We start from the raw sequence: 25188 nt of genomic DNA on the forward strand, positions 1-25188 counted from the left end.
TTGTTCATGGAAAACTGGAATACAGAATGCTTAGTCAGACACTCCAAACTGAAGAAAGAATGGCACACTGAATACATTAATACTAACAAGCCAAGAAACTTAATAGCATGTGGGCCATTCCTTGAAGACTTGGATGGCTGGTCTTGCCCTGGTAATACAGGCAAGATTTTGTGAGAAATGTATATACAAAGAGGTTCAGGTTAAACTGTGGTGCTCTCTATGTACTCAGATCTAAGATTGATGAACAGTACTTGGGTTACTTAGGTATCTAACAATATGACTAGCAAACAGCTTCCACAATGACTTGAACTTGAAATCCTGAGCTCAGCTGCTGATCTGTCAACCTGGTTGCTATCCTACCCAGCCAAGCAAGTAGAGGAAATTGCCTGTGAAATACTAGGGTAGCTCATATACTGGTATGCCAGTCCATTGGATGTAGTAATGTTAAAGGGTTGGCAGAATGAAGGAATGATTATGTATCTCATGTAAAATAAAGAGATACAAGCAGGGTGCATTAATGTTTTGTTAATGGAATGATAAATCAAGAAATTTTGGTGGGGTGTTTTAAAAGTGAATTACTTGTTGCCAGGGGTTAATTTTGTAGAGGGCAGACAAGGTGTGGTAGGGATTTAGTTTTGGATCAGTGCACCTAACAGAGAACATCTTTGTGGCCTCAACAAAGCAGTGAGCAACCTTGCATTTATTCCCCTTTATGCCCAGAGAGGGTGCCACAACAAAATTCCTCAGGGTAGATACAACTTGTGGTGAAAATTTTTTTAATATTTCAACAAGTTAGCCCTAATTAAATGACCTTGTGCTGAGCATAAGTCAAGGTTCATGAGACTCTTACTGAAAATTAGTCCATCAATATGATGAGTCATCTGACCTCTGAACTGATTCTGGCAGACAGAGATCTCCCCAGAAAACCTGTGCTACATATACAAGACATATTCTAAATTAGTTTCAACCAATATACCATACATAACTATAGCCTTTTGCAAGATATACATCTCATCTTTGGAGCATTTCTACTCCCATTTTACCCTGTCAGAAATTAATAATAACTTCAGATGAGAATTTTGAAGGTTTAAGTCAATTCTAGCTTCAATCCTTCTGCAGTCATCTCTCATAGGACACTGAGTGTGTTCATATGTTTGTTATCAATGGTTAGTATGCTCAGTGGCAATGTGATGTTGAGTCACATGTTAAGACCTATGACGACGTGGGGTTACCTGCTGTGAATCAGGTCACATGGAAATTTGTCAGCCAATCACAAATAGGAACATATGTTTAGAGGAGGAAGGAGAACCAGTCTGTCTGTGCTCTATCAGTTAGACCATGGCTACAGAAGAGGGACATCTGCTGGCTGTGAATACACGAACCAGCAGTTTGCCGCCAGTTCCCTCAAGTTCTTGTTAAGGTATTTTTTGTCAAGTAATTATTGTTGGTATGTAGTGATGACTGACAAAATGTTGGTTACAAAATGTTACATTACATTAGTTTACCTTATGGGGTGGTTAGGAGGTTAGATTAGGTAATGTTTAGGTTTGGTGACCTTAATTGTGGGGAGGGTCCAGGGAGGGGCAAAGCCCCCCCCCATTCCCTGGCTAAGTTAGGTAATGTTTGGTTAGTGACCTTAATGGAGGGTCCAGGGGGGTCGAAACCCCTCTCCGGTTAGGATAGATTGGTTACGTTGGGTTAGGATTGCGCAGAAATTTCCCGTTTTCGACATATACAGTTCACCATCCTTAGACTTTTCAGGAATGTCAAAAATTACTCATTTTGGCTTTCCCCCCCCCCCCAAAAAAAAAAAAACTCCGCAATCCCACCAGGCCCCTATGCTTGTTGGCTATAGTGACAAAGAAAAGTGGGTGGAAGTATTGGTTGAACTGCAGATTTACCTAGGTCTGATATGTGTTTTACACAGCATAAGCATGAAGTTCTGCTATCTTCAAAAGTCCAACAGAGAAAATTGGCAGACATACCAAAGCTTTTGGATCAAATAAAGATGGAACTTCTGCATATTTTTTGCAAGACATCAATCAAGATCCCTATGCGAGTCTAACAAGGATATCTTGCGTCCTTGAAGGTAATAGTAAGTAAGATACCAATGCACCGCCATGACACGGCATTAAGCTGGAATCTCGGAACAACACTCCCTGCTGCGATTCAGACCCGATTAGTTAGCAACTGAGCATAAACTGTTACTTGTCATTCTGGCAGAGGTGATGAAGAGCGGTATCTCTGATAAATATTCAAGTCATCCGCAGAGATTTTGTAATTGAGCACAAGAGCAGATGGCAAATGGTTCACATATACCAAGAAAAAAGTTGCGGTCCCTAATACGGTACATTTGGGGCATACCACAACTTATTTAAGCTCATCACTTTCCACAGCGTAATGCTACTTCCATGTTTACTTTAAAGTCCCATCCAGTCTTACATTTTTTTTTTTTTCCATATTCCTTTCCTTATCAACCATCAGCACGATTAGATCCTGCTAACTCTTTACGATATAGTGTACTGACAGTCGTCCGTGTGAACAAGTATTTGACTAGTGCTCTGACAGTAAATTAGTAACTACCAAGAATCCACTCTCAACCAGACATGAACCTTTACTCAGATACAGTAAATTGTGATCATTAATGTCTGAAGGACATTTAATCCTGCAAGACACAGGTAAAACAATACCTTGCCGAAGACCCACGTCTTGTCCTCATGGCGGACGACTCTCCCAACGCTTCTCGACTATAACAATTTGGTTTCAAACCTGAACGGAGTGGGATTTCCACAAAATTACATTTATATCTACTAGTTTATATCCAATGCACAAAGATAAATGTTTAAGTTTGATACAATAACAGAGGAAAAAGAATAACAGACAAGACGAACTCCGCACACCACTCCCCAGCTACTGACATCTACCCTAGCGATTGACAGAACTCACTGGCCACTGCCCATTGGCCACGGTAAACAAGCAGAGGAAAACAGCGCCGGTTGATGGTGGCCAGCGGCGCCAAGACTCAGAACAGCACAGCAACTCTGCCTGGTGTGACGCTGAAGGAGGAGGTGCTCGGTTTCAAATATTCGATAAATAATAAATTATAAGACTACTGATGATGCGTTACATACTCATAATGGCAAATGATGATCGTGCTTGCTCTGGTTGAAATATCGGTAAATTTATAGTTTAAGCCAATGTCCCCAATCTCTACCCACGGCCCACGGCGTTATTATTAATTTCCGACAAGTAGTGTAGTCATTAGAAATGATGTGAATAGTGAGAAGAACAAAATGAGATAGGTTATTACCACGTAGTGTGTAATGGCTTAAACTATAATAAAACCCTAACCTAACCTAACCTAACAAATGAGGCTATCCGTGCCAGAAGGTCTTAACCCTAAAATATTAGTTTTGAGCAAACCCCCCTCAAAGTTAAACACTGAAAACGAGCATGAAATCGGTCAGAATATATATATATTATATATCAAATGAAAGCTCTCGAGTAGTTCTGTTTAGTTATGATGGTTGTCAAGAGTAAATCCGAAAAAATCACACCCATTTTCCGAGTTTATTCTAGCCTATGTCCGTAGCGGTAATTTTTCCCCAATGGAAATGGTGTGTAACATGTTATTTTAGGATATTATGGTGAAAATAAGAATGTGTGAAGAAATCATGATGAAAGGTGGAGAACTTGATTTTTTATGAATATTTTTCCCCCGCAAAATAAAGAATTTATTCATCGCGCGCCTTTTATTATGCTTTCATCTATGTTTCATTTTCTACTATTGTTCAGGATCGTGTACTAAGGCATTTTATGCCTTAGTACACGGGTGAAGATCTGCTGGACAGCTTCCTCACCCAGCAGCACAAAGCAAGCCTTAGGGCAGGTGCAGGGCTCCCCTACACGACGTGCAGGGACAACTTTGTTGGTTGCCCGGCTCACGTACTCCTCTCCACTCACACGCTTGTTCTTCAGCACATTCTTCTTCCACGTCTCCTTCTGCGCCTTCCTCTTCTTCTGGGGGCCGTCAGGACGTCCTCGAGGCTCGTTGTCACCACGGGAAGATGAAGATCCGCCAGCAGAAGCCATGGTAGCAGCGAAAAACAGAGCAGCGTAGGGTTGCTATGGAGAGTGATGATTGACAGACAGCATGGAGAGCAGGAGAGATAGAGAGCGAGAGAAGGGAAACCCGCTTCCATTGGCTGAGGCGCGCGGTGGCCATGACGTCACGCGAATACTCGCTCCTCATTGGGAGCGGCACGGCTGGCTGCCGGCTGACAACACGTGTGAGATACACCCATATGGCTCGGGAATCCCACCCATCTCGCTACCTTTTTCTGCGTGTTTTCACACGACTTTGAACCCTGTTCTAGGTGCCTGAATGGTCGCATTTGGCTTGGCCCCACGTGGCATAAGACTTTTACACCCCTCCTCTTTCCCGGGCAACCGTTATCTCGAATCTCATTTTTCGAGGGTTAAGACCTTCTGGCACGGATAGCCTCAAATGAAGTTCAGGCAACAATACACCATTTATGTTTACCTGTGGACTTGGAAAAAGATGAGAGCGCTGTGCATTCCCAGGCCTATTGTGGCGTTATTATTAATTTCCGACAAGTAGTGTAATCATTAGAAATGATGTGAATAGTGAGAAGAACAAAATGAGGTAGGTTATTACCACGTAGTGTGTAATGGCTTAAACTATAAAAAACCGAAATATCAGCCCCATAGACCCTTTCATACACGTGTTTGAGCAAAGATAACAGAGGGGTGTGGAGCACAAGGTACACTTCCGCACAGACGGACACTTGCACACGCCCGGCGGGGCGCCAAGGATAACGTGGAGTGTGAGTACTTGTGTGTGCCTCATTACAAGATACGTCACCTTTCTCCCTTCCTTCCCACCCCCGGCACACTCAGATCCTTAAGTTTGGCGTATTTTTATTAATTTTGCCATTCAAAACACATGCCACATAATTTTTGGCTGTAAACAAGAATCTGGTTCGAAAAAAAAAAAAAAGTTTTGTTCATCTTTCTGGCACCAGTTGGCATCTCCTGAACAGCAACAGCAACTCCGAGGCGCGTATTCAGAAATGCTGTATACTCTCTCACCACGAGTGTTTCAAATTGTCATGGTGAAGTGACACGGGTTTTTAAGGATATTTTTATGGTTCTAGTGACATACTGACAATATTTCTAAATTACTAACCGGAGAAAGACGCTTGAGAACCTGGCGAGATAGCAAAGCGCTTCTGAATACGCGCCTCAGAGTTGCTTTAGGAGATGCCAACTAGTGCCAGAAAGATGAACAAAATCATATTTTTCGAACCAGATTCTTGTTTACATCCAAAAATTATGTGGCATGTGTTTTGTATGGCAAGATTAAGGGTGTTTTTTACGGTTTTAGTGACAGACTAACAAAATTTCTACATTCAAAAGTCTTTAGCTGAAATGACACATGGGTTTTAAGGGTGTTTTTACGGTTCTAATGATAGATTAACGAGGTTTCTGCACTCAAAAGACTTGAGCTAAAGTAACACGGGTTTTTAAGGGTGTTTTTTATGGTTCTAGTAACAGATTAACAAGATTTCTACATTCAAAACCCTTTCACCTAAGGAAGGTATATATGTAGAATCCTTCCTCTCACTCTTGTTATTCTTCCCTCTCCTCTCTACTTATTCTTCCTTCAGCATCTCTCTTCTCCTATTCGTCTTCTCTCGACCCTTCATTTATTATTGTTAGGAACGCGTATATGTAGTAGCCCTGTAGGTGAGCACATGAGCATGCTGTGTGTGTGTGTGTGTGTGTGTGTGTGTAGCCTCATATGAGTACACGTGTGAGTACGTATGATTTTATATGTGAGTGAGCAGCTTGTGTTGCTCCTTGTTAAGAGGCTGGCGCCGTTATCTATAGCGATAATGGAAGGCTGGCGTAAGCCTATCGGATGACCTGTGAGACCCTTGGGTCATGTGTGTGTGTGTGTGTGTGTGTGTGTGTATGTGGTGTGTGTGAAATAGTTGTTATACGGTACCATCTAATTGTAGTTTTGTGTGTGTGATTCACCTACGATCGTCTGCTGGCCAGCCGTTATCCTACGGAAAGAGCTCAAGAGCTCATAATGACCGATCTTTGGGTAGGACTGAGACCACTGACATACCACACACCGGGACAGCGAGGTCACAACCCCTCGGGTTACATCCCGTACCTACTTGCTGCTAGGTGAACAGGGGTTACACATTAAGAGGCTCGCACATTTGCCTCGCCGCGCCCAGGATTCGAACCCGGGCCTTCTTGGTTGTGAGCGTGTGTGTGTGTGTGTTTGTGTGTGTCATTAGTGTAGGTAGCAATTACCATTAACAGTGCTAGTAATCAGCATGACTCGCAGTTATGTCTTGCAAGCTAGAATAGGTGTAGTTAGTATCACCTGGCAGAGGTGATGACATGGGAGGCAGGGTGTGAGGACCGCTATGGCACACACACGCAGAGAGAGAGAGAGAGAGAGAGAGAGAGAGAGAGAGAGAGAGAGAGAGAGAGAGAGAGAGAGAGAGAGAGACTGCGGCGTGACAAGACGTGTGAGCGAAAAGAAAGGTAAGTTGAGCGTGACTGACTGACTGTTGAAGGTGAGTGCCTGGCCGCCCCAGTGCCTGCCTGTGTGTCGTGATTGTACTGCACGGTGACTTGTGTATTGTTGTGTGATGCATGAACACACGGAAAGGTGTGTTTTCCTCCTCCCTGCTCTGTGTGACTGTTCTCAGTGAGAGTGAGTCGCAGCCGTTCACAGCCGCCCAGGTGAAGTCTTCCTCCCGAACACACCCACCCCGCGTCCAGCAAAGGTTTGAGGCGCTCCTTGTCTGCCGGTTGAACGAGTTACTGGAAGACTGGGGAGTTCGTTTCATTATTATTATTATTATTATTATTATCATTATTATTATTATTATTATTATTATTATTATTATTATTATTATTATTATCATTACGGTAAACCAAACAAATAATAATTATTATAACACAAATGGTATTACTTTTTAATAGCAATAATAAGTAATAATAATAATAATAATAATGATAGTAATAATAATAATAATAATAATAATAATAATAATAATAATAATAATAATAATAATAATAATAATAATATACGCAAACAATGAGTGTGGTAATACGTGTCTGTATGTACGATGTCTGTCTGTCTGTCTGTTTGTCTGTCTATATGTATGTATGTATGTATCTATCTATCTATCTATCTATCTATCTATCTATCTATCTATCTATATATATATATATATATATATATATATATATATATCGTATATATATATATATATATATATATATATATATATATATATATATATATATATATATATATATATATATATATATATATATATATATATATATATATATATATATATATATATATATATATATATGGTTCAATATATGCGCACATGGATCTAAATGTACAAAGTATTCATACTCTGCTATTAATTACTTATATGTACGTGTGTGTGTGTGTGTGTGTGTGTGTGTGTGTGTGTGTGTGTGTGTGTGTGTGTGTGTGTGTGTGTGTGTGTGTGTGTGTGTAATATTTAATTAACTTTTTAGTAAGCATAGGTAAGCCTAATCATTTTTACACTAGGTACAGGTAGGCTGAGACCGGTGTCACATTGGGAGGCGAAACCGCGTGGCGCGACCGCCTGGTGGGGCAGCGCGGCGGCGCCGCCTAATCTTAGCCCTCACCCTGATAAGTGTGTCACTTTAAGGTTTGGAAGCAACTTGACAACAGCTGCTCCTTTCCGGCCACCATTATATCAGTAACCACCCAATCCCTTCCTCCTGCTCTAGTAAAGATCCAGGAAACCTTGTTGATACTAAATTACGCTTCCACAATCATATTCGCTCTTAACAACTAAAGCAGGCGGGATGTCACTTCTCTGTACAGCACTCACAACACCAGTGATGGAGTTTTGTTCTGAGGTCTGGAACGCGGAATGTGCAAGTGATATAAAATTACTTGGGGTCCGTTCAACGTGGATGGACCAAGCATGTCCCGGGCCTGGAGGATTTGCCTTGCCGTGACAGACTGTATGCTCTACACTTGTCTCTGTTGCGTGGGAGGCTGTTGAGACCTGACCTGGTAGAATAGTGGAGGTTCGTGCACGGGCACGCTTCCTTCAGTTGTTACAGACTGTTCTGGCGAACCTCTGATGCAAGGACTAGAGGCCACGAGTATGAATCAGCAAGCACACTCATTGTTCCCCAGAGTGCAGGAGACCCTTCTTTTCTCTTTGTGTCGTTTGCTGTCGCTGAGGTGGACGGTATTAGTGGCATTCAGTCTGCATTATGGCCCACTCACACACATGTGGCGTATCAGTACCGCATCCATTCAGTCAGTGTCAGTGGAGAAAAAAAAAAAAAAAAAAAAAAAATATATACGAGTATATATATATATATATATATATATATATATATATATATATATATATATATATATATATATATATATATATATATATATATATATATATATATATATATATATATTCGGCTGACGCATTCACACATGTCCGGCGCAGTGCCGTGTTTTGACTCTCCGTGTCAGTTCCGTCTCCGTTCCGTAAAAATGAATAACATCGCCACCGATATTTTTTAGTGTTTCACGGACGCCGAACGAGTGGTGTGAGTTTGTCCACGAGAATGCTTGATGAATTACTTATTGAACTGGTTCGGAATCATCTTGTTCTGTATGATTTGTCACAGCCAAAGTATATAGACAGCAGTCTCAAACAACGTATTTGGAAAAAAATTTGTTCCATCATCAATGATCTTGTACAGAGCAGCAAACTCTCCTTCACTTTTCTTTTCCTTCATGCCTTATGTATCCACTTTCTTTTGTTCAGTTTATGCTCTGCCTCTTACTTTTCATCAAGAATTATGGCGATCATTGCCAATTCCACGTCTAAAAACTTTGTCCTCTTGGAAATCACTGACATCACGCAGTACGGAGTCACTACGGATGTGTGTGAACAGACGTCACTGAAGCGTCACGGCTTTCACTGACACTGAACTGACACGGCACTGATATGTGTGAATAAAAGCCTTTAAAGTCAGCACTGGGCTTAGAGTTATACGAGTACTATGACTAGTTTCTCCTGGCTACCCACAATGCACTGCCCAGCATACTCTAGTCGTGTCTATTCAAGTCTTTCTCTTTGGCCGGTGCATTGGTGGAAATGGACCTTTTCGAGTTCTTCCGTGACGGACCTCCATGTATGACCCCAAGGGGAAGGTGATCCAGGCGAGAGATCCTGCATGCAGTTAACAAGATCAGAAGAGCAGTTAGCATGGAAATAGCGGTAGAAGACAGCTAGAGATGCAACATTGCGGTGGTGAGAGAGAGGCTGAAGACAGGCAGTTAGAGGAGAGGAGTTGATGAGACGAAAAGCTTTTGATTCCAACCTGGCTAGAAGAGCAGTATGAGTGGAACACCCCAGACATGTGAAGCATACTCCATACATGGACGGATAAGGCCCTTGTACAGAGTTAGCAGCTGGGGGAGTGAGAAAAACTGGCGGAGATGAATATATATATATATATATATATATATATATATATATATATATATATATATATATATATATATATATATATATATATATATATATATATATATATATATATATATATATATATATATATATATATATATATATATATATATATATATATATATATATATATATAGTTCATAGTTTACTCTTAATATTTATTTTCTATATCTACATCTATTTCTATATTTTTCTTTTCTTTATTTATTTAATTTTTATCAATTTTTCTTTTAGTGTATCTTAAAATATCTCTTAATATTTGTTTTATATATATATATATATATATATATATATATATATATATATATATATATATATATATATATATATATATATATATATATATATATATATATATATATATATATATATATATATATATATATATATATATATATATATATATATATATATATATATATATATATTTTTTTATGCTTTTTTTTCGCCTTTTCTTAATTTATTTTTATTTTTATTGATTTTTCTTTTTGTGTATCTTAAGGTTACTCTTAATATATATTTTCTATATCTATATCTGTTCTCTTGCTCCACTTCCTCTCCCATGTCTTCTCGTTCTTCATCTGGTTCTTATCTTTTCGGTGCCTTCTCTCATTCTTTTTCTTCTTCTCCCAGTCTATCCCCTCTCTTCATCCTCCTCCTCCTAGTACTTCGCCCTTTCTTCCGCCTGCTCTTCATCTTCCTTTTCTTCCTCCTCATTCTCTTCCTTCTCCTCCTTTTCTTCTTCCTCCTCCTCCTCCTCCTCCTCCGATGTTTTATTGCTCTGTTTCTTTCTATGCCTCTTCTTCTTCTTCTTCTTCCGTTTATCGTTCTTTTCCTACCACCGGTCCTCCTCTCTACGCTGCCGTTGCCTTCCATCTTCCTTCCACGCCTTTTCCCTCCTCTGCTCCTCTCACTTCCCCTCCTCCTCTCTCCTTTCCTGTGACTCCCCGCCGGCCTTCTTCTGGTGGCAGGGCAACTCGTACGCCGCTTGCAGCTGCTGGAACCGCACGGTTGCAGCAGCTGTGTTGCCCGGGTTCTTGTTGGGGTGTAGTTCGAGGGCCTTGCGTCGATAGGCCCGCTTGATCTCCTCCAGGGGAGCGTCGCGGGCCACGCCGAGCACAGCGTGAAAGCTTCCGGCAAAATGGAGGCTCATCCTTGGTTTTGCCAGAGTACGAAGGTGTTTCGATGTGAACCCGCTTCTAGATAGACATTGTCACTTGTTGGTAGATTTCTTTTACTGATAACAGTACACGCGATATGATTTCGAAGTCTGATTTACACAGTACACACTTGAGAACTGAGACACTAACTAGTATGACAGAGGTGAAGTGATGCTTCGACGCTCTCTCTCTGATGACTTACTTCTAGGGGAGGAGGGGGGATAGACAGTGGGCTGAAAGAAGAGTGTGAAGAGTAGAAGATGAGGATTGGGTGAATTTATGAAGGAAGTGGTAGAGTGAAAGAAGACGGAATAGCCGTCCTGTTGAGTGAGTTATTTGTTTATTTGTTATTTGTTCATCTTTATTTTAATATAGTGAACTTAGAAGTTAGTGGTAGTATGAGATGTGGTGTTTTGTCCTGTGAATAGCAGTCTCGGAGGTTGCTTTGATATTTTGTTTATTGACTTCTAGCTACATATGCAGGCCTTTTTATGGGAAGGAAGTGGATCACGATCAGGAGAAACTGACCAATCAGATTCTGGGAAGATAGCCAATCAGATGCTACACTTTGAGATAAATGAACCAATCACAGTGGTCGTTATTCTGGCCAATGACCTGCGAGGAAAGACAAGACAGGTGTTTTCCCTAAGAACACAGGAGAAATGTGAGGAAGTGCGGAAACTCACTTAAGAGTGGGGTACGAGTGGAGAAAATAAAAATAGGACAGACTCACCACGCGGGGTCACCAGACACGTGGAACACAGTGGACAATGAAACATACACGACTGATATAGAGGTGGTGAAACGTGCGGGCTGGTGATATGAAAGATTATTATTATTTTTTTTTTTAAATCTTGACCAAACTGATGTGGTGATGATTCTGATGAAAGCCAAATTCAGTGTTGTAGTGAATATCATGCTGCGTGAGGGTATTCTTAATTAATAGTGACAAAATGTAGTGATCATTTTAGCAAAATTGAGTCAGTGGTGTAGTGAACATTATGGCGTGCTGATGTGAGAGGAAGCGAGAAGAGGAACAGAAGAAGAAAGAAGCGTGGCAAGAAAAGGACGGAGGGCAGTGGGGGCACGGAGAGGAGGACCGGTGGTAGTAAGAAATATATAAACAAACACTCTGTTTATACTTTTTGCCATTGGCCGGTGCATTAATACACGAGGAAGAATACAGTGAGCAGTTGTTAAAACTATATATAACATCGTCGGTAGCATTTCAAATAAAGTAATGCCGTCATAGCACTCATGCACAAGTAAGTAGTACCAGTTAATAAACGCTTTAAACACTTTCAACAGTTTGTGCGAAATTTTGAGATAATGTAACAATATATATATTTCGTATTACCTATGGTCCTATGCAAATGAGAAAGGTTTGATTTTATGCAGGACCTTGCATTTCATAAACGCATTAATGAGTTAAACAACGGCGAGCGCTTGATAAATTTTTCAAAAATGCTAATTAAGTACATTTGTATTAGCTATATAATTTGGAGTCTTAGTTGTACTTATGATTTCCATCCACTCTTTTAACAATGTGCCATGTAGCCCATTCATTTTCAAACCTTCCTCGTCTGTCCTGTTTTCTTTTTATCCGTGAACGGCACAAACACCAAATGTCTGCTTTTTCCCACACTCGCAACCACACTTCCATACCTCTTTTCACCCACAATCAGATTTCTTCAGTCCACCGTTTAATATCATTCTCTGGCCTCACAAAACAACAAAAAATTTCCATCTTATTCAACACAATCTTTCTTCTCTCAGCTTCATTCAGTTTTCTTTCACAACGTGAAAGGGATAACAGATTTTCAAAGGTTGTGACATATCATTTCTTAATAAGCTATAGTGCAAATCATGCATTTTCTTTTTTAACTGCTCACTTGTTTTTGTGATCCTGTTTCATCATTAAGAGAGAGAGAGAGAGAGAGAGAGAGAGAGAGAGAGAGAGAGAGAGAGAGAGAGAGAGAGAGAGAGAGAGAGAGAGAGAGAGAGAGAGAGAGAGAGTAATTAGCTGTCATCTTTGAACGTCCTACCGAGAAAACACAGCAATTCAAGAACACAGCAGGTCCAGACATTAGCAAAACATGTTAGACTATATGCAGAGAGGGTTGGGCGAACTTACATTAACAAATGAAAGTGGAATAAATATTTAGCAATAATGAAAACGAACAGTTTCGCTAGAAGTTTAACGTTGATTAGTGTTCCTATGAAAAAAAAAAAAAGTGGTAATAAGAACAAGTTTCCACAGTTTTCATCAAAGGCATCGTTATTTGGAGTGGTGTGATGAAAAAAAAAATAACGAGAGTAGAGGAAAAATGCGAAGAAATACTTACCAAGACGGGGTATTTGACAAAGGAAAGAGAAAAGCAGATATTTCAGCTGAATAAACCGTGGGTGTAGTGAAATATCCAGGCCGAGAGACAAGCGTCACTGTAACCATAACAACAGATTTGGATAGCGTCACCGTAACCATGGGAACAGGCTACATGTCGACATTTTACTCTTTATATAATAAAATAAATAAAGCGTCGATAAGAACAAAAGTTTCGTTGGTAAATAAACCAAGTAATTTTCCATAAAACAGCTAAGCGTATAGAACGATGTACGTGTAAGAAAGGTATTAAGGAAAGTGAGGGTTATGTAAGAGCAGGCCACTATATAAAGCAACTATAAAAAAGAGACTCCCAGTGCAAAATAAAGTCACACAATTTTATTTACAACAGGTAAGTATGCAGGATGAGGTAGGCATGAGCAAGGCAATGATGAGAGTGAGGTGATGCAACAAGAGCAAGGCCGCCGCGTGATCGCCATGGCTGGAGTAAACATGCAGCTCATGTTCCGGCGTGTATTTCTCACACATTCCACTTTGTTAAGGAGAAACACACCATTAGGGTAAGTAAAGCAGTTGCCAAGCGTTTATTGTATAGGATATGACAATTACCAATGCGAGAATTTCTGTACAAATCTTGGTAAACCTGAGTTGTTTATTCTCCTTGCCTGTAGACGATGCTCTCTTTACAAAAAAACATCTTAGATAATGACTGTTATTGTGAAGATCTCACCTTTACTTGCTCGTTATTTGTCTTCCATGACTACATACCTATCATTAAACAAAATTAATGTAAAACTGTCTTAAAGGAAATTTGTTTACTCTTCGTGCCTGCAGACAATGTTCTCGCCACAAACATCTCAGATAATGACTGATTGAGTAGACCTCTCCCGTGTTTCATTATCTGCCTCCCTCTCATTGCATACTCCTCATTAAACAAGCACTGAAAGCTGACCTAACCCAATTGATGCTAGATTGTAAGTTCAATGAAAGTTTTAAAGTGACTTGTGGATCAGCCGGACTTATGCAGGTTACATACTCTCTGTTCTTACATTCAGACGTGTTATTACTCAAGACGGCCTCTATAGCATAACTTTCCTATATGCGTGTTTCCCAGGTGTTCTCTGTCTTAGTGTTGTTGTCACCTCAGTTTGTCATATCAATGCTGTGGTGTTTTGGAGAAATATTAAAAGCTCAGTGTTGGTTGTTAAGTGCAAATCTGACCTTAAAACCCATCAGCCTTAACCCCTCACAGGCAGCTTCATTGATTAGGTAATAATCAAAAGAGCACCTTTTCAATGAAGGTTCCTTCTGTGTAGAAGGTTGCTTATGTGCTCCCTTTGTTTAAGAAAGAACTTCACCCTAATCTTGGTAATTATAGATCCATCAGCTTGACTCCAGTCTGTTCTAAAACTCTTGAAAGGGTAATTGTTTGTAGAATTTATGAATATCTTGATAGTCACTCGTTGCTCTCAGATTTCCAGTTTGGTTTTGATTCATTTCTCACTGTCTCTGATCAGCTATTGATATCTTATGATTTTGTTAGTAAAAACTTGGATGTGGGTGCCAAAGTAGATGTTCTTTATTTTGACTATAGTAAGACCTTTGATGTAGTTAATCATAAGCTACTTCCTAGTAAATTGTCTCATCTTGATTTCATTAACCCTTTATTAGGTTAGATAAAAGGACTTTCTGACTTATCATAAGTTGAAGGTTGTTATTCAAGGCTCCTCTAGTCATTCTGTGGATAGCCTTAGTGGTGTTCCTTAGGGATCAGTGCTCAGACCCTTATATTTATTGAATATGTGACTGCTGGTTTTACTTGTAAATATGCCATGTTTGCTGATGATCTTAGAATATTTTTTAGCCCTTCCTACTGATGTCATAAATAAGTTTAACACCTATGGTGCCTCTTGTGTCCTACAAGATGATGTTTCCTAACATTTCCATAGGAGCAGATCTTGGGACCTTTCTCTGTGGATAAATGTGCTTGCATTCAGTTTTACAGATCTTATTCTGTACCTGTGGGGTTGTATTTCATTGGTATGAGTCCTATTCCTAGTAAGTCCTCCATCAAAGATATGGGTATATTAGTTAATTTCTTATTAAAATTCTACCTTCACGTTAAAGAGACATTTAGTAAAGCTAATGGCGTAGCAAATAGTATACTTAGAGGTACACTATACAGGTCTGTTGAATTCATGTTACAAGCATTTGTCACCCATGTTTTCCCTATACTTGATTTTCGCAGTGTTGTCTGGAATACTGGCTATATTAAGGATATATGTTTATTGGCATCAGTGCAAAGGAGTTGAACCAAAAAGATTTGTGGTTTCTCTGACTTGTCTTATGATGAAAGATTATCTAGATTGGATTTGTTGTCATTCAAAGGTCGTCTGCTCTGATCTGACATAATCTTGATATGGAAAATTTTGAATGGTCATTGCCCTCATTTGTCTGATTTATTTGAATTTAGTAATGTTGATAGAACTTGTGGCCACAGCAAAGAAAAAAAAGTTCAAACCTCACTGTAATGCAGATGTTTGTGCCCGCTTTTTATCAATATGGACTATAAATCTTTGGAATTCTCTTCCAGAGTATATTGTTTCTGCTTCCTTTGTCCAAATTTTTAAGCAAAATTTGAAATTGTATCTTGGCCCTCTTCTTTTTGAATATTGTTAATTTGCTTTTTGTCTTTTTTGCACTTCTACATTGCATCCGTAATTAGCTGAAAAATGGGAAAAAACTGTTGCTTTCAACTCTGCACCTCAGTGGGCCTTTAAAAAGAAAGAAAAAAAAAAGAATACATATGTACAGTATGAATTAATTAAATTAAATTTAATATATTTTAAGTCTTGTTAAACTTAATTCATATAAAAAAAAGCTCATGTAAACTTGGAGACCTGTATTCAGGAATCATGTTCCTTTAATTTCAAGACAGAAACTATTGTATTTTGATATATTTAGATGTGTTCTATTGTATTTTGATGTACATATTTAGATGTGTTCTGTGTTAACATGAGAATTGCTTCTTGGCAAATTCACCCTTATTTTGACCAAAGGGTCAAAATAAACCAAAGGTGATAAGTATGCAATACCCCAAAGCTGCCACAGAAAGAGCCTTAACTGTCACCTGACAGTCTCCTAATAACCAACCAATTTTTAATGAGAATGTGACTAAACTAACCAAACTTTGGTCTATCAACCCTCTTAGACACTTAAAATTCAATGTTCCATAAATATTCTCAGAATAACAATATCAGAAAAATGAATAGATAAGAATTTATTAACTAGAGAATGCTATTTTATTAAGTAATACTGACTTGTGGAGTATACTAACTCAAAAATACAGTAATAAAGAGCAGTTAAGTTGTAATGCCAGTGTAGCGTGCCAGGTCCTGTGAAATATTTTTGCCTATTTAATTAGTTTGTACATTTTGTAATTCTGAGTTTTGTATTAAAATGTCAGAGCTATATTAAGAAGTCATTTACATATATTATTTTAGTGAACTACATCCACAGTGGCATGGGGTTTACCTGAGTGGTAAGTAGGTTAGATTATACCTGACGTTACATTTGATTTGGAGAGACCCCTAACTGCTTGCAGTTAGATGATTTGGTGGTCGCACATTGTTTTGTAGCAGTTTGGAGATTGCTATGCATCAGTTAGGAGACTGTATATTCTGTTCAGGAGAGTGAAGGGGAAATTGCTCTTCTCAGAAAAAAAAAAGTGAGAGAACTTTGCTGTGAATGTCAGAAAAGATAAAAACATCAAAACCTGTCAGGAAAATAGTTTAATCTAAATTAGCAAAATACAGCCACTAAAATATATCTATTTTTATAGTCATGCATCTCATAAACCATGTGCATTTAATTGTGCCAGGTCTAATCTTCAGCAAGTCTTTCATTAAAACATTAGAATCTTTCCAGCTGTAACTGTTATGTTATTTGGCATCAAGATAAACCGCTAGGATTGATGTTTCCTTTTTTGTGTATACTATATTTGAGTTTCCCAAGATTAGCATGCAAGTAGCTGGAATCATATGCTCAGTATTAGGGTACCTGAGGATTTGTGTATTAGTGAGAAAGAAAAAAAGTGTGAATGATCTTTTAATGTATATGAAATGTGAATTGCAGATGGATATATGGAAGTCGATCATTGAGTGCTACAACTGAGAGTGCCTCCCAGCAAGCCAGCAAGGAAGAACCTGAAGCTACAGGTGAAAGCAGAGCATCTGAGGACCAGCTTCAAGAAATTATTGAAAGTTTAAATAAGGAAAAGGAGTCATTATCAAAGAAAGTTGCAGATTTCCAGGTATCTGATGGGCTTGTTTGTTTTGTCTGTTTCTGTCAGCTTGTTAAGAAAATATACCACATTTAAGAAAATGGTAAATAGTTGAAGCTTTTAACCAAGCATTTTGATGATAGTTGTGAATAATATTACATTGTACAAGAAATAATTTAGGAAGATAATAGTTTCTTTGACAACTAATCAGGTACATAATACCAAAACATTCTCCTGGACACTGCAAATATGACTGATATAATGTTTTAAGGATTTATGATACTAGTTAAATTTTTCATTTTGAAAACCTATAATATAATTTGGTCTTCTCTCTGCCATTCTGTCAAGGAAATGAATGCAGCAGAACCTCCATTAGGTCTTGTATGTACTCCTCATCCTTATCCACTTAAATTCTGCCTTCTCTATCTCCTTAATTTCTTCAATTTCTGCCATCTCTTGTCTTATCCTCCATTTCATTCTAAATTTTCCCCTAAGCTGCAAATAATTTTTGTGGTTGGAGAACCCATGGTTGGTGAAGAATTATCATATTGGATAAATTGAAGATCCCGTATGCATATATATACCACCATAATTATTCAGACTGTGAGAGTGTATGATGCACTCTGAGTAAACTTGGTCATAATTGGGTTCAAAATTGATAACAGATGCCAGAAGACTTGCATTGTGTTATTTATTAAGTTTGTGGTCAACAAAGACATGAGCCAACCAAGTAAGTTTACTCTTCCAGTGGGCTTAAACAACAACCAAGTGTGAAAACTACAACTTACAATTCTTAAGGTTGCAAAATTTTGACTTTACTAAATGTCTTATCTTAAAAATTACTATGTACTATAAAAGATTTTGTTATGAATTTGTGTATGTGAATTTTAGTGCACTATAAAAGTGCAATTAATCATTATTGTGCCTCATATACATGTTGTTTTGTCAGTATGAATTTGGTGTTTTGCATTTCTAGTGATATGCATTCATATCAAAGATGAATTTTTTAAAACTTTTTTTTTAGGAGGAATCAGCAAATCTAAAGTATACCCAACCTGTTATAATTAGAATTTTTACACTTGCTTTTTGAAGAGTAAAAGAAGACTTACCTAAAAGAAATCTTTTGTTATTGCAGGATAAATATCAAAGGACATTAGCTGACCGTGAGAATGTCAGGAATCGCCTAGAAAAGCAAATAATAGAAGCGAAGCAGTTCGGCATTCAAGGGTTTTGCAAAGATCTCTTAGAGGTAAGGTAATTTCCTCCAGTGGACAGTCTCTAGTTATATGTGTAGCTGCAAGTGACAGGGGGGCCAAGTGTCAGTCATCCTGCAATGAAGTTAATTGTGCAATCCATTCCATAATTTTCCAGCTATCCTAGAATATGAGTAATATGAGCACAGCTGTATTATGCATGCTGCTAAAATTCATAGATCATGGTGAATACCTCAACAGTCACATCTTTGTCTTATTTAGTAAATATTAGGTGTTTGTTTAAGTAGCCATTGATACAGAATGATGCCAGAGTGTGCCACAAACATCTGACATTTACCAAATGAGACAAAAATAACAGTTTGACTCATGAGGTATGTACTACTGTGAGATTGGGTTAGGGATTCAAGTACAGCATCTTAAGGTCATTTGGTTATATAGAAGGGATTGCAGAAGGTGAAATGATAAGAAGAATGTATATCAGTATAATGGATCTGTGGGGTGAGCAGCCATCTTTCCTAAAAGGAATGTAGGCAAGGAAGAAATGTGGATGTTGGTGGATAGGGATGTAAAAGTTTGATCAGGGAGGGGTGTGAGCATATTAACACAGTTATTGAAAAAAAATAGGAAGTTTTCCATGAATATAAGCCTTTCAGGGGTCAAGAGGACAAAAGTAATGAATTATAAGTGTTTTTGTAGCAAGACATCTAAGAGCAGGTCTTTCATTGCTTGATGTCCTTTGTTTGAACTCTCCAGACATCATTGATGACCATCATCATGATGGTGATATATTTTTTCACTGAATCTATCTGTAGAGGGCTTTCAAGCCTGGAAGTGTATTTATATACCTAAGTGTTCATTGTATTGAATTCTTACTTAGCTCAGTGTAATGAAAATAAATGGTTTTCATGACACTTCACTGAATTGTATATATATCTTATGTGATGTAGCATCTTTTATGATATTCATTTCAAAGGATGAGATCCATGAATTTAAGTAACCTTTGATAGTATGGAAAGCTGTTGTCATTTGGTTAAGTTTGATCTTTTGTTATCCGAGCACAGAAGTGCCAAATAAAAAATGTATCATGTTCCTGATTTGTGAAATTGATGTCATAGTATTAATAATTTTTCTTGCATGCATAACATATTAATAATAAAATGGTTTCAGGTGTCTGATGTATTTCACAAGGCAATCGAAAGTGTTCCTTCAGAGAAAATAAAAAGTGGCAACTCTGACCTTAAGACTCTTTATGATGGCTTGGTTATGACAGAAAATCAGCTGCTATCTGTAAGTTTTTTCTTGATTACATAATGTACAGTGAGCAAGAAAGCTTGCCAAGCAAACTTGTATATATCTAAAAGTCTCTCTCTCTCTCTCTCTCTCTCTCTCTCTCTCTCTCTCTCTCTCTCTCTCTCTCTCTCTCTCTCTCTCTCTCTCTCTCTCTCTCTCTCTCTCTCTCTCTCTCTCTCTCTCTCTCTCTCTCTCTCTCACACACACACACACACACACACACACACACACACACACACACACACACACACACACACACACACACACACACACACACACACACACACACACACACACACACACTAACCAGAGATGGACTTGGCAGTGGTAACAGCTCATATTTTTCTATTTCTCTGTTGTACTGTCATTGCACAAAGCTCCATTTGCTATTCTGGTTTCATTTATCTGTAATTATCTATGCATCACATTGTCTAATTCTGCTTATTATGTAAAATTCTTTTATAACAATATATCTCAGCTTGCTGATTCTTCTTTATGATATCTGTGAAGTTTTGCTTAACCCTTCCTCTGCAGCAAGGCAGATCTAAATGTTACCAGTAAAAAAATTCATATATATATATATATATATATATATATATATATATATATATATATATATATATATATATATATATATATATATATATATATATATATATATATATACTCTACAGACTCTAATGTGCATTCCAGAATGATATCTAAATATAAATTCTGTCACAAATTTGGAATTGGATTATTTCTATAAGTAGATTTTAAGTGAGTTGAAATTGGTGTGCATTGTATTCCTCTCACAAGAACTTTTTAATTAAAACATTTAGTTTAATGCAAAACTGATTTAAAGCAAACTCTCATGGAGCCTAACTTGCATTAAATCACCATTCTACTTTAGTCCCATTTTCAAAATGTGTATATGTAGATCGTCTGTTAGGAAAGGGTTAATTCTACCTTGATTATGATCAAACTAAGGTATCCATTTTCACTTCATCTAAACAAACTAATCCACTACAACTTCTCATCAACACACTGTATGGTTTTGTACTTTCTGTACATGCTCAGAGACATTTTGGATATTAAACTATACTTTTTACATTTCTGAACATGAATTTATATTATGACATGGCTATATATTACATGAATTTAAATGTAGGCAAAAAAAGTATTGCAGACAAAATGGTGCTTTGGTTAATGGTGAGGTGAAGACCTTACAGAATTTTTAGCCCTATCATGTGTATGTTTTCACCTGCAGGTGTTTCGTCGACATGGTTTGGAAAAGATTGTGCCAAAACTCGGAGAGAAGTTTGATCCCTCCTTACAAGAGGCAATGTTTGAACTGCCACTTCCAGAACAGGAGACAGGCACCGTGGCTCATGTGATCCGCTCTGGTTGGACTCTACACTCCAGGTGTATTCGCTCAGCACAAGTTGGGGTTGTTAAAAACTAGATCACATGTGTTTATAATGTACAAATGCTTTTTAATTCATTGAGGTAGGTGAAGATACGTGAATGGGTATTTTAGAATGTAAAGCAGTATAATACAGCTTGAAAGTTAATCTACAGTCTTGTCCTATATATTTGTATAAATTGTTTTTCCGTGTCCTTGTTATGTATATGAATGTTTGCTTGCGTACTTGGGTTTACAGCAGATATTTTTTTTTACCTGAGATCATGTAATTAAATTTTTCTTTAATTATAAATTATTTTATTGAATATTTTCTGTATGATGCATGAATTTGAAGTTATCTTTATTTGATCTTGCAAACATTTCATAAGAAAACGTGTGAAAAAAAATTAGTGTCTTTTTAGCCCTCTTAATTGTTAGCATTTTGAACAATTAACAGTTTCCATAGTTCCCTATTGATATGTATCTGCTTATATCTCTGAAGTGGTTTATGTCTAGTGGTGGTCATCCTCTCTTACTTCACCCTTGAATTTTAGTCATAGTTGGATTGATGTACGCAATAATAGTTAACATAAACTTGCTTCTTGTGACAAAAAAAAAAATGCTTTTGCCACAAATTGTATAGTAAAGGATTTTTATGGGAAAACATTTTAATTGGTTCTGGAACATGCCAGATTAGTGCCTTTTGACCCACCTAAGGGACATGGGGATTTGTATATCAAAGATTCTCATGAAAGTGTATTACAGTCAGTGAACACCAATCCTGCATCTCACTGGCACACGCTGCATTTTACTTGAGGCCTCCCAGCAAGCATAAAAATTGGGCTGGGACAAAAATGACTTATTGGCATCTGAAGTGCATGTTTCCTCCTCATTCATGCCAATAGCAACAATGACCAGTATTAAGCAGGTTACCAGTGTCAGTGTTCATTGTGTCTTTGGTGAAATGTGATTGGCTCTGTTCTCGGGGTGAAATACTTTGTTATGTTCATGCTGTGGTGTTTGTAGTGATGTGTGCGAGGCAGACAAATCACGGTGATATAATTCCATCATAGATTTTCACATGTTGGATTTGAATGGTGTTAATACAGCAAAATGTGTAAGTTTAAAAACACGAAACTTCCATAACGTCATATGAAAATTCAAGGGAATCACTGAGTAATTGTCGTTCCACAGTCATGGTGGTGGCACCCCTTTATCTTAACAAAGTTTTTAACTTCTCTATGAAGGCAGTTGGACTCTAATCCAACTCTTACAGCAAGGCAGTGGGGATGCCACTACTGTGGCTGTGAAAAGATGATTCCTTACTGCCTCCCTTGACAAATTTTCATATGAAGTTCTGGATGTTTTGCATTTCTTAATTCACATGTTTTGCTATATTGACACCATTCAAACCAGACATGAAGATCTATGATTGAATGATATCACTGACTTTTCTGCCTCCCACTCATCATTACAAACCACAAAATTAACAGAGCAAAATGTGTGTCATCCCTAGAAAAAAGCTGGTAAGGTGTCACCAAAGACACAATGAATACTGATCAGCATAGGGCTAATAATAAAGTTTTGTATGACCTCAGCTTCCACCTTCCATATTCATCAGTGTCCCTATGACCTGCCTGCCTTTCATTGTCTCTAGTCTCCCCTTTCATACCCTCATGCATACAGCATAAGCACGTAAATTCCTTAACTTTATAAATTTCCAGTCGTAACAATATACATTTTTTTTATTGCTTTGTATTTTGTACCTTTACTTTATATGGATTCACAACTATAGTTTGCTCCCTAACTCTTAAAAAAAAACAAAAAAAACATACAAATATTTACCTTCAGCTTCCTCCTTTTACACACAATATCACAAACATGCATCACCTGCAACATCTTACTTAACCAACTCTACAGTATTTCATATAAGATCAGATTTGATCTTCCATATTAATGTTCAATAGAACATGATATAAATATACCAGTAATTTTGGAAATTATATTTTTGAAGCTAGGAACATGAAAATTTTTAATGGAATCGGGCAGAAGTTAGTGTAATGAAATGTCAAAGAAGGATTAAAGCTGTTTGAGAACGGAAATTTTAAATTTATAGAGAAGTGTAATGAAATGGGTCAAAGAAGAATGGAAGTTCTTTCAGGATGGAATTTTCAATTTATAGAGAAAGTATGTGGCATTAGGTGTTTACAATGAGTAATAGAATAACAAAATGAAGTAAGTCTTCCATAGAAAAGAGATAAAATATTAAACTGGTACTTGCAGGAAAGGGAATTTACTGAACTTTTCCTCTCCTGCACCAGTGGTGATGAGGAACTGGTACAGGTTCTCAACATTTTTTGAAGGTGCTGGTTATATTCCCTAAGGCGACCTCCTTATGGTAGAATATACGTAAATGGCAGATATAAGAAAAAAATAAAAAAATAAAAAGACAATGTCATGAGGAAAACAATGAAGAAGATGAGGATATGGTGACAATGAATCAGAAGTCTACGAATCCAGGAGACGGGGAAGATGTGTATGGCGTAGTGAGCTACAACAGTAAACATTTTCGTGCCGCGGATTCTACTTATTTAAATTTCATGTGAAGCACCTTTAATTTTTTAGTTTTCTGTCACCCAATCTCTTAGGCTTAAAAGTGTTTATAGGCTATAGCATACTATAATTGTTACTGAATCAATTATTATTTTCCCTATGTGGCATTTTTTTTCTAACCAGGCATTTTTATAGCCACCACCTAATGGCTATAAATTTATTTGTTTATTTATTTATTTTCTTGTCGATGCTTATAAACATTTCATTGCTGTTAGTGTTGTGAACTGTTGCATATCTCAGTGTCTCTTTAGTTACCAGTTGAACATTCATCCCAACAGGGCGCGCGTTAAAGACAAAGCCAAGAAGATGCCGTGCCGTAAAAATTGAAATGTAGGACGTTTTGATCTAAAAATCAAGGATACTCAAATTAGTCTGCGAATCTCTCGGAAAGTTCCACCGGCTACTGGATATCCACAGACCACACTGCAGGATCAGGGTTGGAGTAATTACAAATCAAATTTTCAATTGCAGTTACTTACGAAAAAAATAAATTACAATTATAATTATAATTACTCCTGTGAAGTTTAATTACAATAACAATTACTGCAAAAGAAAATAAATTTTGATTGCAATTACAATTACAATTACAAACTACTAACTTCGAAAAAAAAAAAAACCCTTTGGTTGAGAAGAAAAAAACATGTAGTGATCTTGGCAGGTCTAGGAGGCAATATGTCACAGGAATGGGGCCGTGGCCGCGTCTATTTCTCGTATAATATCCGTTTTGTCCATGTCCCGTACGGGACTACGGGTTGCTACCTGCCAGATTGCATAATATATACACATATTTGCTACCAAGGCGTATATACAAGCTATTGAACTACTATACTTTTCCACAGTTATAAATAAATTAATTATTTCATAATATAAATAATTACAATTACAATTAATTCCTTAAGTTCTGAATTTAATTATAATTACAACTGCATCATTTTCTGTAATTAATTACATGTCAATTAAATTACAATTACAATTACTCTAACCCTGTTTAGGATACACTGAGCTAAAGCAATGTGCTCTAGAGAGGATCAAAGCGCTTCTGGGATCTCAACCTTCACTAATGTATTTACTCAGGTTAATCTTTCAGTCAACCATCACATTACTTTCAGTGGAACTCAACTGTCCCTTTCCTCTACAATGAACCATACATACCATTCAACCAAACAGATATTCTCTCCACTTACAAGAAGAAAAAAAAAAAAAGAATAATAAAAAAATAATATATAAATAGGAGATAAATCAACATCATATTTCTTTCTAAAATATCCCCATAAAGTTCGATGTTCCGCG

At 37.5% G+C, this 25188-nt stretch overlaps 3 protein-coding genes across 8 annotated transcripts in view; 1 reads left to right on the forward strand and 2 right to left on the reverse strand.

The window, feature by feature from the left end:
• The window catches only part of LOC135105771 (cilia- and flagella-associated protein 45-like), a 100223-nt gene that overhangs the window by 42612 nt on the left and 32423 nt on the right, over nt 1-25188 (reverse strand). For 2 of the 6 annotated variants that reach the window (XM_064014232.1, XM_064014231.1), the window contains exon 1: nt 4544-5005. The exons of 1 other annotated variant lie outside the window; for it this stretch is intronic. The gene's annotated coding sequence lies outside the window, so the exon portion shown is untranslated. Of the gene's footprint in view, nt 1-87; nt 152-2690; nt 3077-4543; nt 5006-25188 lie in introns of those variants that run through there. 3 more of the 6 variants (XM_064014236.1, XM_064014234.1, XM_064014237.1) reach the window with 3 other exon arrangements.
• LOC135105405 (uncharacterized) lies at nt 3805-10764 on the reverse strand. The gene is made up of 4 exons (XM_064013541.1): nt 10526-10764; nt 8138-8219; nt 7884-7982; nt 3805-4125 (listed from the first exon to the last, which is right to left on the reverse strand). Exons 1-4 carry the CDS (start codon nt 10762-10764, stop codon nt 3805-3807), a joined length of 741 nt encoding a protein of 246 aa, XP_063869611.1.
• On the forward strand, nt 13517-23031 carry LOC135105770 (grpE protein homolog, mitochondrial-like). Its single transcript, XM_064014230.1, has 5 exons — nt 13517-13675; nt 17250-17427; nt 18533-18646; nt 19779-19898; nt 21151-23031. Exons 1-5 carry the CDS (start codon nt 13560-13562, stop codon nt 21343-21345), a joined length of 723 nt encoding a protein of 240 aa, XP_063870300.1. The 5' UTR covers nt 13517-13559; the 3' UTR covers nt 21346-23031.

Source organism: Scylla paramamosain, chromosome 12 (genome assembly GCF_035594125.1).
Source record: "Scylla paramamosain isolate STU-SP2022 chromosome 12, ASM3559412v1, whole genome shotgun sequence".
Taxonomy (NCBI): Eukaryota; Metazoa; Arthropoda; class Malacostraca; order Decapoda; family Portunidae; genus Scylla; species Scylla paramamosain.